The sequence below is a fragment of the Struthio camelus genome, chromosome Z (genome assembly GCF_040807025.1).
Source record: "Struthio camelus isolate bStrCam1 chromosome Z, bStrCam1.hap1, whole genome shotgun sequence".
NCBI classification, from domain to species: domain Eukaryota; kingdom Metazoa; phylum Chordata; class Aves; order Struthioniformes; family Struthionidae; genus Struthio; species Struthio camelus.
The window spans coordinates 63370068-63386323 of NC_090982.1; the positions used below are offsets into that span (position 1 = coordinate 63370068).

Below are 16256 nucleotides of genomic sequence, written 5' to 3' on the forward strand. Positions count from 1 at the left end.
CTACTGTATTTTGTTTCACCAGGAAGGAAATATTTTGCTTAAGGAAAATACAGAGCATTAGGAAGATAAATTAAATGTTTAATAAGCTTTTAAAAATTAATAGCATACTCACATGGGAAAGCATCCACAAACATGGGGTCTATGTTATGAAGCAGCTCGACTCTGGGAGATGGTCTTCCTTCACTAAGAGAAGATTTCAAAAGGAAATGTTATTTTCCTTTTGCAGCTCATTAGGTTTATGCATGTTTTATTTTAGGGCTTTTTGTCATTCTAATACAAAACAAGTTCATACACAAAAACTAATTACTATCAACTTTAATCTGAATGCTCTTTTCAGGCCTAGGAGCAACAGCTTTTGCCCCAGTCAGTTTTCCCTGACTTCACTGGTATTTACTGAGATTAGTCAGAAGTTTACAAAGCAGAGAACTGAGTCTGTGCTTACCAAGCATTACATGAAAGCAGGGTTTCACAACACCCAACTTCAAAAATCAAATTTAGCAGTGTAAACTAGCATGCTAGGCTTGCTATGCCCTCTGCATACCCAAACAAGAACTGTCACTCTAGAGTGCTGAAGGCATGTTGGCTAGGTGCCTCACAGAACACCAGAGGCATTGGCTACTCCTCAAAAGCCCCACCTTCAGTCTCTAATTCAGGTCAGGAGGTTTATTTACATTCTCTGTATCTTCTGAAAAAAACCTCCCTCCCTCTCTAGTCATTGACTATACAGGAGGCTTATTCCATACTACCCCTAACTGATCAATACATTTGTGAGTTAAGTAAAATCCACTCCTAAAAAATTCTGTCAAAGAAATTCACTCCTTAAAGTGCAACATGCATAAGAAATTATAATTAGAAGGCTCCTTGGTTGTGATAGAACAATATTTTATTATTTGACAGTGAACATAAACATTTTAGTTCCAAATGATTTTTTTTCCCCAAAAAAGGAGCTTCACTTCACATAAGACTCAAGAGATAATCCCCTAAACCACCTGACATTAAGAATACAAAACCAAGTAATATAAAACTTGCAGGAAATCTCAAAAAGGCTAAGTTACTTTAACACATATTTCTAGAGAAAGTATTTTTTAATTAAACAATACTTACATGTAACTTAAAACTTTCAATAACAACTAATCAAAATTAATAGTTCTATTCCCTTTCTAAAAACCTTCCTTGATGCTATTATATTTTGATTTCTTGATGCTTTATATTTTGAATAAATATAAAATTAACAAGGAGGATTACATAAAAGACTAAAGGTATTCAGATGATACAGCCGTTCAGTTAATGCACAGGAAGTTCTTTAGCCTACAGCGTCAGGAATTCAGTGTGCACAAACAGACCTAAAGAAACGTTTTTCTCAAAACGTGTGAAAGGTTAACCTTTTCCCCCTAATATCTTTACTAGTCACACTCCTAACTAAGAAATGTCTGGCCTCATTTAGCAGAATCCTATTGTAGATTGAATAGACTCATAGCACTTCTAGATACTCCATTTACAGTTTTGATCAAGTGTACCTTTCTCCATCTGTTATCATAATAGGTAACAGTAACATGAACCAATCAAGGCAAGTTAAACTAGGACCTGAACTTACAGCACGTGAGTGATTTTTGTAGTAACTGCTTGGGAGGATATTCTTACTCTGCTATTTCTGTGCTATCTCTACATTTTTCTATTACCCTTTTTAAAAGAAAGCAGACACTAGAATTATGCTAAGAAGCCTAGTATCTTCAATCAGTGTCATACACAGAAGAAAAAAGTAACTTACTCCTATGTGCTTCTCCTGTTTATATATCCAGTGTTCATACACCACCAGGTTAGGCCCAAGGAAGTCAGAACTGAGGATATTCATGCTATTAGAGCAGACTAGAGCAAACTACTATCAGCATCATATTAAAGGTAATTTTCTTCTATAACTTTTAATCGGTAGGGTGGATAAATGTACACTAAACATGGCTAGGATTTAATTTGAATGATTACTGCATAGCAGGCAGAACACAAAGGATAAAGATTACACCTCCATTAGTTTAAGTCTTTCATGTTGCAGCAGTGACTTTTATTGACTGCGTTTTTTCTGTGATAGAATACCGACACTAGTAAATGGGAAATGCTACTTGCATATAATCATGAGATATACTCCCTGAAGCTTTATGACATTACTGCATTAAGATCTGTAGCACTGTAAATTGGTAATGAACTGCTCATTCAATTTTGGTGTTATTCCAAAGACTATTACATACAAAATGGAAGTATATATCCAATATACAGTTTTCACAAAACAATAGCCAGCCTAAGAATCCAGAAAAGAAGATAGCATTGTACATTTAAAAAAAGCAGTAGGCTGATGGAAAAAGACATCAGCAAGAGACAGAATCAACACTCTGGGGAAAACAAGTAGAAAATTTACAAGTGCACTAGCAGAGTTCCCTTTCCCTAGGCCTAAACTGTCCTCCTTCCCATTTATGGAGCTCCACTGCTGACCTTAGTCTTCTCAAAAGATGCAGCTTGAACAACAGATCCAGCTTGGCAGATGTCCTGCCAAGGATATTTTGCATCAGAAACATGTTCCAGCCAGTGTAGCTGGAACAGGAAAGTAATAAGATTCTCTAGAGTATCTTACCCTTGTATATTAGTAGCTTCCACTGTATCTTACAATTCTCTCCTTTTAGGACATCATTTTTTATAGTACAATACTCTATTACGTTACTCCTCTCTCTAACAAATAAGGATTTTCTTTTTTGTCTGGGAATTATTGTACTATATCCACTGAATATTTAATCAAGCAGTTAAAAGGTGTTGTTTTTCAAAAAATTTTTCTGTATAAGAACTACTGGTTGATGTGTATGAATTAATTTCAGAGTTAATATGAGAATCAGTTAATTTACTCTGAGAATGTCACTATCTTCTTTCTTACAATGTTTCTAAAACATAAGGAAAGATCTCTTACTCTTTAGTGAACTTGAACAAACATCAACATGTGCTCTTTTACAGTTTGTTTTTTTTTAATTTTGTTTTTTAATAGGCTGAAGGTGTCCTTGGGATGGAATCCAAGGTTTTCCAGGGTAAATTTGTCTTGCACAAAAATATCCTCAGTGTTACTAGGCAAAAGCATTTGCAATACTTTGCCATATATTATATTTCTCTGGGTCATATTTGTACACATTTTCCTAAAATAATTATTTCTCAGATATGCCAGAAATAAATGTTATGCTCAGCTTAAGATCTTCAGCATTCATTTATAACGTTGTGAGAGTTTTTTCCAACAAGTTTTTTCCTCCAATTAATTTAAGCATTTGATACATAAAAGAGTTGATTTTGCTTCATTTCATCCAATCAATTCTTTTATTTCTGACGTTACAAAAATATAAAACTGTAACTTGTCCTGTAAAATATTTAAGTAAAACTTGAAACCCTTAATTGCTGACAACCTTTGAAGACATGTTGATTATTTTAACTGCGTATTATCTTGAACCTCTCACTCCCTGTCATACTACTACATGTGCTTTACAGTAATCAGCACTGCTGTTCTCCATTTCACTGTTAATGCAAAACAAAATGCTTTTTCTGAGCAAGGACATACTAGATACTCAGTACTGAAGAACAAAATATATCAAAATAATATATCAACTAGGGCAAGTTTCTACATAAGGAAAATTATTTTGCTTCACACATTCATTTCAATAGACTAGCAAGCATCTGGAAAACAGGTATTTCTTAGAAATGCAAGTGCCTTTTGGGATACTTGCTCAGAAGCATGCTGTACAGTCCGGATTGCTTTGCTAGTAGCATTTTCCTACTGTTTTCTACTAAGCGTTCTCGGTATTCTTGATTGTTCTTTTTGCAAAAGTTTCCCAACTAATAATATTAGCGAATTTTTGAATATCGTTTCTAGTATGTACACCGCTTTAGAGCTTCCAGCGGTATTGCAGCTGTAGTCACAACAGTCTAAGGTATTAGAAGAGTGCAGTCTGCTATGATTTACATAGGAGGCTTGTGCATGAGACTGAAATTTCAGTCAGGTTGTCAGAAACATTTTGGGAGTGGAGAGTTGCATCAAAGCAACTTTGCCCATGTTGGAACTCCCTTACTCTATTGCTGTTGAGAGTAGGAGGGGCATCAGAGTCTGAATGGGAGAAGGACAGCTGAGAACAGCAGTGGCAAGCTGCCATGGCAGAAGTCCCTGTAGCTGCCCTAGGGGAATTCGGGAATGGAAAGAACTCCCATAGACATGTACCATGGACAGAATTTTGGATAGTCAGAAATGGCTATCCAAAATGGCACAATGATACTACTCTAAGTCATACCCAGCTTCTTTTCTGAAGTGATATTAAAGGAAAATTTAAATCTAATTTGAAAGGTACTTGTAGGAAAATAAAGTTTAGGAGCTACTCATCTAAAGATATGCTACAAGAAAGTTTTGCATGGAAAAGCCTTTTTGATGGCCTATTATCTTTTACTGTAGAAAACTGCAACAGAAAGGCCAAGACTGGCATGAATGGAAATATCTGGGCATGGAGACACCAGCAGGACACATAGCGTGAAAAATTAGGTCATCAAGACTGCAGGACATCTAAGCACAGTTTCACAGGACATGGACATCAGGAGACCATGATGACTCTTGATTAATTGCCGAGGTGGGACAGAACACAGACATAGCTCCAAAAGGGTACAAAAAGTCATATCCAAAACCTTGACATGCCACCAACTTACGAAGACAGATTGGAAACCTCTGCCCTAACGTTTGGCTGCTGGGCAGACTTCTTGGACATGCATGTTCTGGTCCTTGAGAGTGTGAGACTGTGAGATTGTGAGTGAAACCTGTTTCAATACAGTTATTTTAAATAAAATCACCTTTCTTTCCTGTAAGGGCTCTCATTGAGATTTGCTACATTGTTGATACAATGTTGCAACAGTATTTTCTACAAAACCAGGTCAGCAGATTAATTTTGAAGGAGCCACAAGGAGTTCAAAGTCCATGTCAAAGAGCTTCTAAACACTGTGCAATTTTTAATCCAAGTTCAAACAATGAGAGCAAGAATATTGTATTTTCTGTTTCACACATTTTAGAAAAGAAACATATTATTAGCTGGGTTAGAAAGGAAGGCCAAAGAGAATTTTTTTTGTTTTGGTCAACAAAAAACATTTGCTTCTGAAGTTGAGTTGTTCATGCCATTTGCTCCTCACTGTTAGCTTTCTTCTGGTTCTTGTGCTAAAATTAAGTAGAGGTGTGAAATGAACAGTTGCAGGCACATGGATTTTTCAGCAGTTCTATTTACCACAAGAATATAATAGAATCAATGTCACATTAATATAATTCATAATTTGGACTACCAAATATCTTAAAATGAATATAGAAGCTTTATTTTGCTTAAAGATCTCAGAATTTATATTAAAGAGAATACAAACACACACAACGCCTCTGAAAACTGATCAGTCGTTTATAGCCAGAGATCAGACAGATAATGGAATGAATTCAATACTCCTGGGACTTCTGAGTATATTTGCATTATCTCACATATGATTTTGAATATCTAAATCAAGGTTCTAAATTTACATCCTTTTTTCCATTGCTTACCCACATATATAACAGGAGATTTAGGATTAATCTATCATAAGGAGCATATGAATCTATTTTTATTAGACTGTGCTGAAAAAATAGAGTTGTAACATGATGACTGTACATTAATTTCCACTTTTCAAAGGAGGTAGAATATTAGCAAATTACATTTTCACTCATTATGAGCCACTTGGCCCTAGAAAAGCAATATATTTGAACTTTCCATCAAACGTCACCGAAAGGGCACTGTGCCTTTGTTGTTCACTAATATTCAAGTGACCTTTTGAGTTATGATCATGAAATTTGGTACATTCATTTCTCCTGATTACAAGTGAAAACCATGTGAAATTTGACATTTCTGGTGTAGGTCAGCCAAACAGCAATCTAGCAATTCACAAAAATTGACTTTTTTTTTTTCCTCTGAAAAAGTCACACTGCACACAGACTCTCTAGTCTGACACAATTAAAAAAAAAAATCTGAGCTCAACTCTCTAGCTCTCACACTTGATCCTTACGTAAACTGGTAAGATTCAGGTGTCAGGAGCATGCAGGGGATAAACAGCTGCACCTATCTTTCCCTATGTATAATTTTACCACTAAAGTAACCCCATCTGAGAAGACTGGTTCATGACAAGAATACCTCACTGAAACTGAATCTGCAGCAGACAGGCATTCTGCTGGAAGCTAGAAGAAAAGTTAGTCTATGGTATAGGGGTATGCTGGGATCTTGCGGACGCTAAATTCTCCCACAATAACATCAACATGTGAAATATTTTACTCTCTCTGGCTGGACAGGAGACTCCATTCCTTTCTGGCAGTTAAGGACCCCCAGTTCATTTATATACATCCGTATCTTCTTCCACTTGGAAAAGAGTCTTGCAATACACCTAGACACAAAGCCATGAGCTCTAACACTCTAACTAGCACAGAACTTTGCAGCCTAGCTCCTCAGAAACAGAGATAGCACCAAGCAAACAAGCTAGGCAGTATCTAAACATTATCTGAGCTAATAGGGTTTGGATATCCCAGTTAACACAGACAGTAATAAGCGTACAGAATCAGAAAGAGCCCAGTAAGATTCATCAGCTTGGTCTCAGTGCCAACTGCACTGGAGCTGAGCTGTCTCCTATACAGCATTCTAGGCATCTCCGCACTGCGCTCCTGAGCACTCCAGCTTCCTTAAACCAAGTCAGGTATAGTGTTGCCTCCAACCTCATAGGCTTTCTGAGAGCATGGGTACACTGGGCATTATGCTACAGACCTATCCAAATGGTTATACTTTGAGCCAGTGACAGGTCCTGTACTGAGCTAAACAAACTCTGTTGAATCAAAGCTGAATTCACACTCAGCTAGTTTAACGTCTGCACAGACTTCTCATGTGTCCAATTCCAGAAGCACACTGCAGAGATACCAGTTTGGCTCTGTAGAAAGCAGGTCTGGGTCCATAAAATTTACTACTTTGTACTCTATGGCGTGCAAAATCAGCTAATGTACTTCTGGATCATGGGGGACTCTTGAGGCAGTACATCATGTTTGAGCAATGCTGCGACTGTGCTGATAAACTCAAACTCAAGCTAATCCTATACGGAGATTTTGCATCTTTAACCAGTATTAATCTATAGCCTGGATAATTCTCTCATGGGTAACAAAGTTAACTGTGCTTATACCTTCCTTTTATTTAAGGAAAGGAACATTTACACTTTCCTCCCTATTCCAGCTCTGTTCTCTAGGCTCATTAAATTCTTTTCATACTAGAATTCCGACTCTGTCATTTGGCATGCAAGTTACCTGATAGTTTTCCAAACATCAAAGCCATCCAGCGGCTTAGTGCCATTGGTATGTCCTCCAGCAAGGTGCACCAGCGTTGGCAGCCAGTCAGAGATATGGATAAGTTCGTGACTTTCTACCCCTTTCTGTTTCAGTAAAGGGCTTGCAACAAAACCTACTCCTCTCACTCCTCCTTCCCACAGGGTCCATTTTCTTCCTCTCAGTGGCCAGTTATTTCCACCTGCCAAAGTCTGCCCTCCATTATCTGAAATACGAGAAAATAAAAGAAATTATTTGTTAGAAAAAAGTAAAAAAAAAGGTCTATCACCAACATTCATTCATCCATTTTTAAAATGTTCCCATAACATAGGAGTGACATGCAAATGCTTGCATACTATTTTAGATATCCATATATGTTGCATATTCAGAGCACAAAAGTTATTTCTTACAAGAGTCTTCCAAATTCTTATAATGAAAAGTAATGATGCCTAGCAACACCACAAGCTGATGATTTAGAACAATAGTGTTAAGAGCAGCCCCTAAGGGTTGTAAACAAATCTGGACATACAAAGCTTTCAGAATCAAAGATCTTACAAATTTATTTCCAACTATTTCCCCAGGACCACATGAGGAGTTGCTGTCAGTGCCATCATTAGTACTCAAACCACACTGCCTTTCTATTTTCAAAAGCACTAAGTTACACTCAGAATGCAAAGTTGTAATTCCAGTGTCCAGACAACACATGCACTCAGTTCAGAACAATTTTTAGACAACGTGTGATTTGTGATGTCACATAAAATTGACAGTTTCTCATGCAAAAGGAGAAAGCTTGAATGAAATGAGTTATAGTTAAAACAATCTGCAAACACATTGGATCTTTTATGTTTGGTGAGAACAACATATGAAATTGTTGCAATCAAGAGATTCAGAGTCATCAGTATGAAATACAGGCAACCAAATACAGCCCACCAATATTTCTCGCACAAGGAAGATGAGCAGCACTGCGATCTGAGAATTCAAACAGCAGTTGCCAGTGACAGATACCAGTTTTTACACTAAGAGCGGAGGGAGTTGTCAACATAAACAGTGTGCGTCAGGAATACTCAGGGACAAGAGCCTTCAGTAGCTTTTAACCTTTCGTGGCATTACAGTTTTATCTCCACTATACTGGAACAAAGTTTGGACATAACGTGGAATAAAATTCTAAGTGTTTAAAACATCTTTCTCTATCACAAGCTACTGCCTTTCTCTATCAGCTCAACACCGGCATGAGAGTTTGTTTAGCCCTGAATGAGACTATCAGCAATGAAGTAGCAAGGAAATTGCAGTAGCTGAGCGTCTTATTGAAGTATAGAGAGAGAAAAGCGTGCATTTCCTGGATTACAATCAAATCTTTATTATACTTAAATATTTTTCTCCTGAGATTTGACAATATTTAGCTTAGTTGAAGACACATATACTCTGCCACTTTCATTATGCAATGTTCCTGGGACAACCATTCCATCTAACAAATATCCTTTAAAGAACTGTGTGCAATATCAGCATTCAGATAACATACATCCAAGTCTTAAAAAAAAAAAAAAAAAAAAAAAAAAAAGGGAAATTGAAAATGGGAAATTATGTTGTTTTGGTAACTTTCATCTGACATGTAAATGAAAGAATACCAGCATATGAAACAAGCTTCAACCCACTCATTTTTACTTTTCATTTTCACATTGCTAGAACTTGCAATTTCCTTCTCCCTAAGGAGTTTGCATTTAAGTGACTCTTTCTGCTTGATTTCCTGACTACATTATCAGGAAAGTTTTGAAGGAGGGCAAAGGATGATTTCTGTTTTGATTTCTAAGGTTTGTTTCCTTTCCAGGTAATCACAGCAGAGCAGATATGTCACTAGTCTTCTGACAGATTTCACCATTCAAATAAATCTAAAAACTTTGACAGTAATATATATAGAAGTGACACCATTTTTTCAAAGTTAAATCTATATTACTTTTGTGTAGTCTTAAATATTATCTAGGACATCAAATAATATGTTAAAGAGGAGCAAGTTACATAATACTGAAAGATCATAATGGAATCTATATTGATGAAATATTAAGCTAACTAGTAAATAATAAAAATGGAGGGAAGGAGAATACAGAAGAAAACAGTCTTTGTGTGAGAAATAGATTTGGGAGAGGCATGAAAACTCCTAAACTGTAAAGTCTAGCTAAATAAAATAGGCTCAAAGGCCTGATCAAAGGCCTGTCAACTATACATCTCCAACACGAGCACTTCCTAGCGTATTTGCTACTGTTCTGCCTCTGAGCTCCACTCTTTGGAGCAAGACACTGGGCTAGAGCTGGTAGCTAACTAACCCTGCCCAGCCTTCCCACTAAAACTCTGTGCCTCTTACCACAAGCAGACATCTTGGACACCTCGATAGATGACTAAATTGCTGGAGACAGGAAACAATACCAGGTGTGCCAAATACTTCAGCAGTTTGAGTCGATCACAGTGTGCAGATGACTCATTTTGTCATCTTGCAAAGTAATTTACCCATCTTGCATGGGTAATTTAGTTTACTTTAGTGCTGATAATTCCAAACAGTCTTTCCTAAGCCAAAGATACATTCAAGTTGTTTTTCTCTCTGAGAATGCTTTCATGTGAGGTTCTCTAGGTCTGTACTTTATCCTTCCTTCCATCCTTTTTTACTTCCATATAAGGTGTTAAGTGACCAGGGATCAGTGGCATCAGTGACCGTAATAGACAAAATCCCTTTTTAAAATCTCTGCGTGGTCTACTATCACCACGCATACAAGGAATAAGAAACTCATAATACCAGTTGTCTCATGATAAAACACAACAAATGCTGACAGAAGAGCTCCACAAACTGGCTTTATTAATGACTTCAGTCCACAGAGGTACATAGAATTGGAGTTCTACTGTATCTATCTAACTACTAGGATGTGCCCAGACAATTGGAGACAACATGGCTTGCTGCTGTGTGGGTGTGCACGCACGTGCGTGCGTGCACATATACCTTTCACTTAAAATACAGCCGAGGAAGCATACTATGAATGCTAAAATTTGCATGGATTCAGAAAGAAAAAAAAGTGCAATATGAAAAATCATTGACGATATCTTTTCATTTAAGAACTACTTCTGCCTCAGGAATTTCTTCAGCCACAAATTGCTGGAGGCTACAAAAATGCTGTGGTAAAAGACACCAATCACAAATTCTAAGATTCTTTCCTAGGTATCTGCTACCAGGTATTGCCTTAGGGAGGGGATACTTGGCTAGATGAATTTTCAGTTTGTAGCAGGAAAGATAGTCTCATGTTCTCCCAAATAGCTATTCCTTACTAATTCCTCACATCTTGAACCTGGAACAAACTCCAAAGACCATATGGAAAACCCCAGTGGTTTAACACACACACACACACACACACACCCCTAACATCTACTTAGTTAAGACAGACATAGGATCATTGTTGCTTCATGTTCTACACTGACTCCATATCCAAGACTAAATCCACTTCAAAACAACTTTTCCCTCAATGATTTCTCATCCATTTTTGCAACTGTTTCTCTCCATGACTCATCCTAATACATAACCTCACCAGATAGTCTCTAAGGCTTTTGCAATAAAGTACCTGGAGCAAGTGGCCCTGATTTATAACATTTCTTCTTACTAAAGCTTGAGTCTTGCTACACAAGCCTCCCTCAAGAATGGTATGATGATTCGTTCCTTCCTGGAGACAAACATCAGATATGATTTTCATTAAAAATAACAGTGAAATAGTCTGCAAAAAGTAGCAAGCATATTTTTTTCCTATCTGGAAGAATCATTTTTTAATTACATCTATATAATTTAGACTTCAGTAGTACCCACAATGTGGTGTGTGTATTACAAAAATCATAAGACAAATTAGCTCTTGCCCCTAAAGAAAGGATGAAAGGGGAGAAAAATTAGGCTATAATTAGAAGCGATGTTGGTCGGCATTAGCATTATTTCACTAACTTATTCAGATTTGTTTATTTTCTTAAATGGAAGCATCACACATTTCTAAAGAGCTTTTCTGCTGGCTTGGTTCAACTTGCTTTGGTAGATGTTTAGCTACCTTCCCCTCCCCCCTTGTTATTTTTATCACTCTTCTCATTCTGTATTGTTTTAAGGAGGGAATACCCAAGACGTTCTTTTTCATTCTGATGGGATTTTCTTCTACAAGCCAAAATTTACCAGAATGAAAGAGAATACTGGGGAGAGACATCCTTGCTGACGCAGGAATAGTAGGACTGGACTGTAACAGAGTTTATATCAGGTATTACCACAACCACCAAAAACAAAACCCTCCCAAAAACATAAGAGACTTAAACAGTGTTAAATGGCAATACAAGGACAAACACATTGAAAAGCAGACACTTCCTGGCTGCTTTAAAAGGTAGTTTTGATGAAAGCAACCCACCCTTGAATTAACATTAGCCTTGTTGACTGTGGAGAAATTTGTAAAATGTAGCAATTACATTATAAACACTAATGATACACTGCACTGCTTTGGAAACAGGTGTGATTTCTGCTACGTAAGAGAAAGCTAAAATCTTGAAAAGAAAATGAAACACATTGCCAGTTTTGAGTATGAGAGAGAACTTGCAACTGTTTAAAAAACAAACAAACAAACAAAATCTGCTATTATTTCTTTCTCTTAGGCTTGAAAGCAATGACTGTTAGAAAGGTCACATTTATCCTCTTCTCTAAAAGAGGACATTCCAGGGAGATCTGGAGTAACCATATAGTCACAAACGGAATAGTTTTTCTAAAGGACAGTTACTATTTCTGAAGGTCAAGAATTAGGCTGGAAAACAACCTAGGTTTTAGAGTCCATAGGTATAAAAGTCAGGCTTATTTCTTTACTATTATTCTCTGTCAATTTCAATATCTCTTGTGAATAGCATTATTGTCTTCTGTGTTATCCTTCAGTATCCAAGGACTAGGAATCTGAGTGGCAAATTGTTTAAGAAAAAAAAAAAAAAACCCTGCCATACCGAATAATTCCTTTTGAATTGATGTTAACAAAATTAGCAGGCCTAAAAGCCCAAAATGAAACACAATGCCTCCAAACCCAGAACAACAATACATTTTACATTAGTTTCTCCATATGAATGTATCTATGGGATACACATCCTGATGAAATAGATTGATCTAAAGCTCCCAAGAAGAAATAACTTTTACCTCAGAAATATTCATACACAGTAGCCTAACCTCTTGAATAATTTTTAAAGTATTTGCAAATGTATTTAAAGTATTTGCAAATGTGATCCTCAGTAAATATACCACACATTAGTAGAGTAAAAATACTTTTTGGACCAAAAACTTCTGCCTTCCATTTCGAGGAAAGTACCTGCAAAATAACAAATATTCTTCTTCTAACACTAACAACTACCCAGATGTGCCTTCAAGGATCAGATAGTACCATTTCCACCTTCTTTCACTCTCATATACCCATTTACACCTAATCACTTTCCCCCTATTCTTAGAGTATATACGGTGCCGTTCACACTAAGAAACTTTCATGAAGTGAGTTGAAATAACAACAAAAAATCCATAGTACCTTCCTCCCAAAAAGATTTTAGATTCAAACACTACACGTTTCCCACACAGAAAACCAGATAATGCAATCTATGTTCAAACAATATGTTTACAACAGAAGCTGATGGTCTTTCAAACTACTGTGGATTTTTTGATAAAAATAATGAAAGGCAAGGATATGGGGATTTTTTTAAATCTTTAAAGGTAAGGAAAATATTTGTGCCTTCACCTCTAAAAAATAATTAAAAAGTAAAACAAAGCTTGCACATCTTGGATATATGTTTAAAAAAGGCCAATGTTTTCTTCTAACATCTGCTTTTGTAATCAATATTCATTGTCATATACATGAGAAAGAATTTAATTTGTTAAATCTATAATTCGTAAATTAAAGATGGTTTGCAGGAGTTCTTAAAGGAATCAAGAAAGAAAACTAACAGACAGGCAGTTTTGTTTCTCCCAGATTCTTCTCTGAAGAGCTGCCAGCTGCCAAACATCCTGACTAGTGCACTACACACATGTAGTGATGTGGGATACAGAATCACAGATACATGTAACTACTATAACTATAGATACATGTAACTAGTAAACAGCTTAACGGCTATAACCTCTTTGAAGACAGTGCGATAATAAAAAAACAGGAATAAAACAATTCCGTGAGCAATAACTAATGAAGCATTATGGAATCAAGTCTTGGGGTTGCCTCTTTTTTGCTGAATTACACTGCAACTGCAGTAATAGTCTATTTCATACTATGAAGATAATCCAGACAGGTTATAAATACCCATAATTGTGCAGAAAACTTCAGCTGGGATTCATACCTTATTAGGCACCAGGGGGAAAAAAAAAAAAAAAAAGTTGATTGGAGAATGAACCCTGACATATGCTCTTCCCAGGGTCATATGTATTTCTCTCCTTTGTTCACGTCTTAGTAAGAACAGCTCAAAGTGATTATTGAACTCAGTGGTAATATTGCTAGCATCTCTTCCCTCTGTTTGACCACTCTTCTTGACTCACTCAGTGAAAATTGATCAATGTGTTCAAAGGTTCCTGCTGGGAGAACAAGCCAAACAGAAACCACGCCTGTCATACTGCATAAAGCCAATTTTCTAAAAAACAAGCTTAAACTCCTCCAGGCATAACATAAAAATCAGTATTGCCTATGTTGTGGAATGAAACACTTAAATAAGGAGCTATAAAAATACCTTTGTGTTTTAATCTATGCATGGCGGGAGAAACACCCCAAGTGTGTTTAGAAACACAAGAGTTTCTAAAGAATGCTTCAGTACGGTATGATCAACACACTAACTTCCTTCACTTCGCGGACCGGTGGCCAGAGCGACTTTTCTGTGCCTTCTGCTATCTACACACAGTATCTTAGTGGCTATGCTAATGGTGTTGCCTCAAACGAACGTCCTAGAACTGAGGTACTACTTTCTTTCCAAATAGACCAGAAATTTACCTACATTTTAAAGACTTCCCTCCCTAATTTCTCTCCAATTTTTATCTAGGTCTTAAGTAGATAAATTAAAAATTGTAAATAATATAGAAAATAATTTTACCTTTTACATTATTCAAAGGTAACAGTCTGCTTTGTCATATGGCTACCTTTTACCTCTCCAGCAGGAGGGGTTTTGTTTCAACTATTGCTGGAGAGATTTTGTTTCAACTATAGTAAAGTAACATTTTTTTAAACAGCACCCTTTTTTGTCTCCCTTGTTGACTGCTCAGCTTGCTGCATTTTTCTTAAGGCCGTGACTGAGCTACACCCTGTGGCTCCTTCGACAAGCTTGGCAAATTGTTCTAGCCAGCCTTGAAGAGGGGTTCCTGAAAATTCTCCAGGGGTGCATTGGATGCTGCTGTTTTAACAATTTTAACTCCAGTATTTCTTTTCAGTCTTTATATTTTCTTATTGCAAAGAATAAGCCACTTTACAAGAAAATAAAAAAAGTCACCCTTACTGACTTCATTTAGTATGTATATTATTTTAGAAAGTGAGAACACCTCATAAAAGTATGCAGGGTTTACATAAGCTCTCCTTAAACTTCTATGTGTTCTAAGCCTTCCACACTCATAAAAGATAAAACCAGATGGTTTAATTTGTGATTGTATAACCCCAGTTACAATGGCAGAATTGTAATCCTAAATATGCATTATAATAACCCTAGTTAAATATGCATTATAATAACCCTATAAGTCTATTAACTGGTTTTGGCATTTGTAGAACAAGGAGAGCCCAAGAATAAGGAAAATATGTGCAATTAGAATTATGGAAGCAGAGCATATAATCAATAATTTCTTTTAGGAAAAATAAGTCTTAACAATGAAAAGGTTTTAGTGCAACAGTCCACAAGAACAAGCTGTTTTGCACTCCAGGCTTCACAGCATAACAACAAATTCTGCATACATTTTAGTAAAAAAAGTAATAAAAAACCTAAAATTGCTTACTATCACAAAAAATCAATAGGCAAAATATTTTATGAAATAAGGTTAATAAATATTGGCAAAATTTAAATATATAACTAATGTGTGTACCCTAGGTTCATTTTTAAAAATAAGCCATCCAAAAGTTTAACAGATCTGCATGCATACATATTCATATATGGAAGGAAGCAAGCAAGCATTTAATTTTGAATCAATCAGAAGAAAACAAACAAAAAAAGAAGTGATGTGTGCCAAGAAAGTCTGAGTGTTGAACCACTTGTTTATTCTGTTGAGATCACAGCACTAAAAGTACTTCAAATAATACATCTGCAAGGGCAAAGTAAAAAGAAAATTAACATTTAAGCACCTAGGATAATATAAACATAATTAGATAGTAAAAAATCAATTCACTAATCTTTTATTATGTATTATACTTTGGTGCTTAATAACTTTCATCAACTATTATAGTCTGCAAAGAGCAAATCTAGCTGAATGTTTCTGGCTTTCAGCTACAAGCACCTGGATCTTCTTTTTCTCCCCGAAAACAGTTACCAAATACTTGCCAGTCTTCTTAGTTACTGTACCTACAGTACTTTTCAAATTCAGCATTCACATACCTCAGCTTTTTTCTGTTTTTCACCTCTGAACAAGCTCATACATTTTAAATCGCTGAATTTTTCTGAAGTTATAAGTAGAAAAAACTCCCATACCCTGTAATTTCTTCTCATGGGCCCCTGCAGTAAGCTGATCTAGCACACATCTGCCTGATACGTAAACCATGCCAAACTCGGTTTGAAAGGTTTGTCTAAAATCATGTAGTATTTTAAAATGAGTACAGACCAAGGAAAAACCAATTCTCTCCTATTTTATAATACAGATTTGGACATTTCAGTACAATAGAATTAAAATATCTTTCTAATAAAGAAAAGAAAGCATCTTCTA

At 36.2% G+C, this 16256-nt stretch overlaps 1 protein-coding gene across 1 annotated transcript in view; it reads right to left on the reverse strand.

Moving 5' to 3' along the window:
* LOC104152955 (arylsulfatase B) overlaps window positions 1–16256 on the reverse strand; it is a 71509-nt gene that overhangs the window by 27789 nt on the left and 27464 nt on the right. The window contains exons 5-6 of the mRNA XM_068928072.1: window positions 7346–7589; window positions 113–183 (exon numbers count right to left, since the gene is read on the reverse strand). Coding sequence (XP_068784173.1) covers window positions 113–183; window positions 7346–7589 — 315 coding nt within the window. The remainder of the gene's footprint in view (window positions 1–112; window positions 184–7345; window positions 7590–16256) is intronic.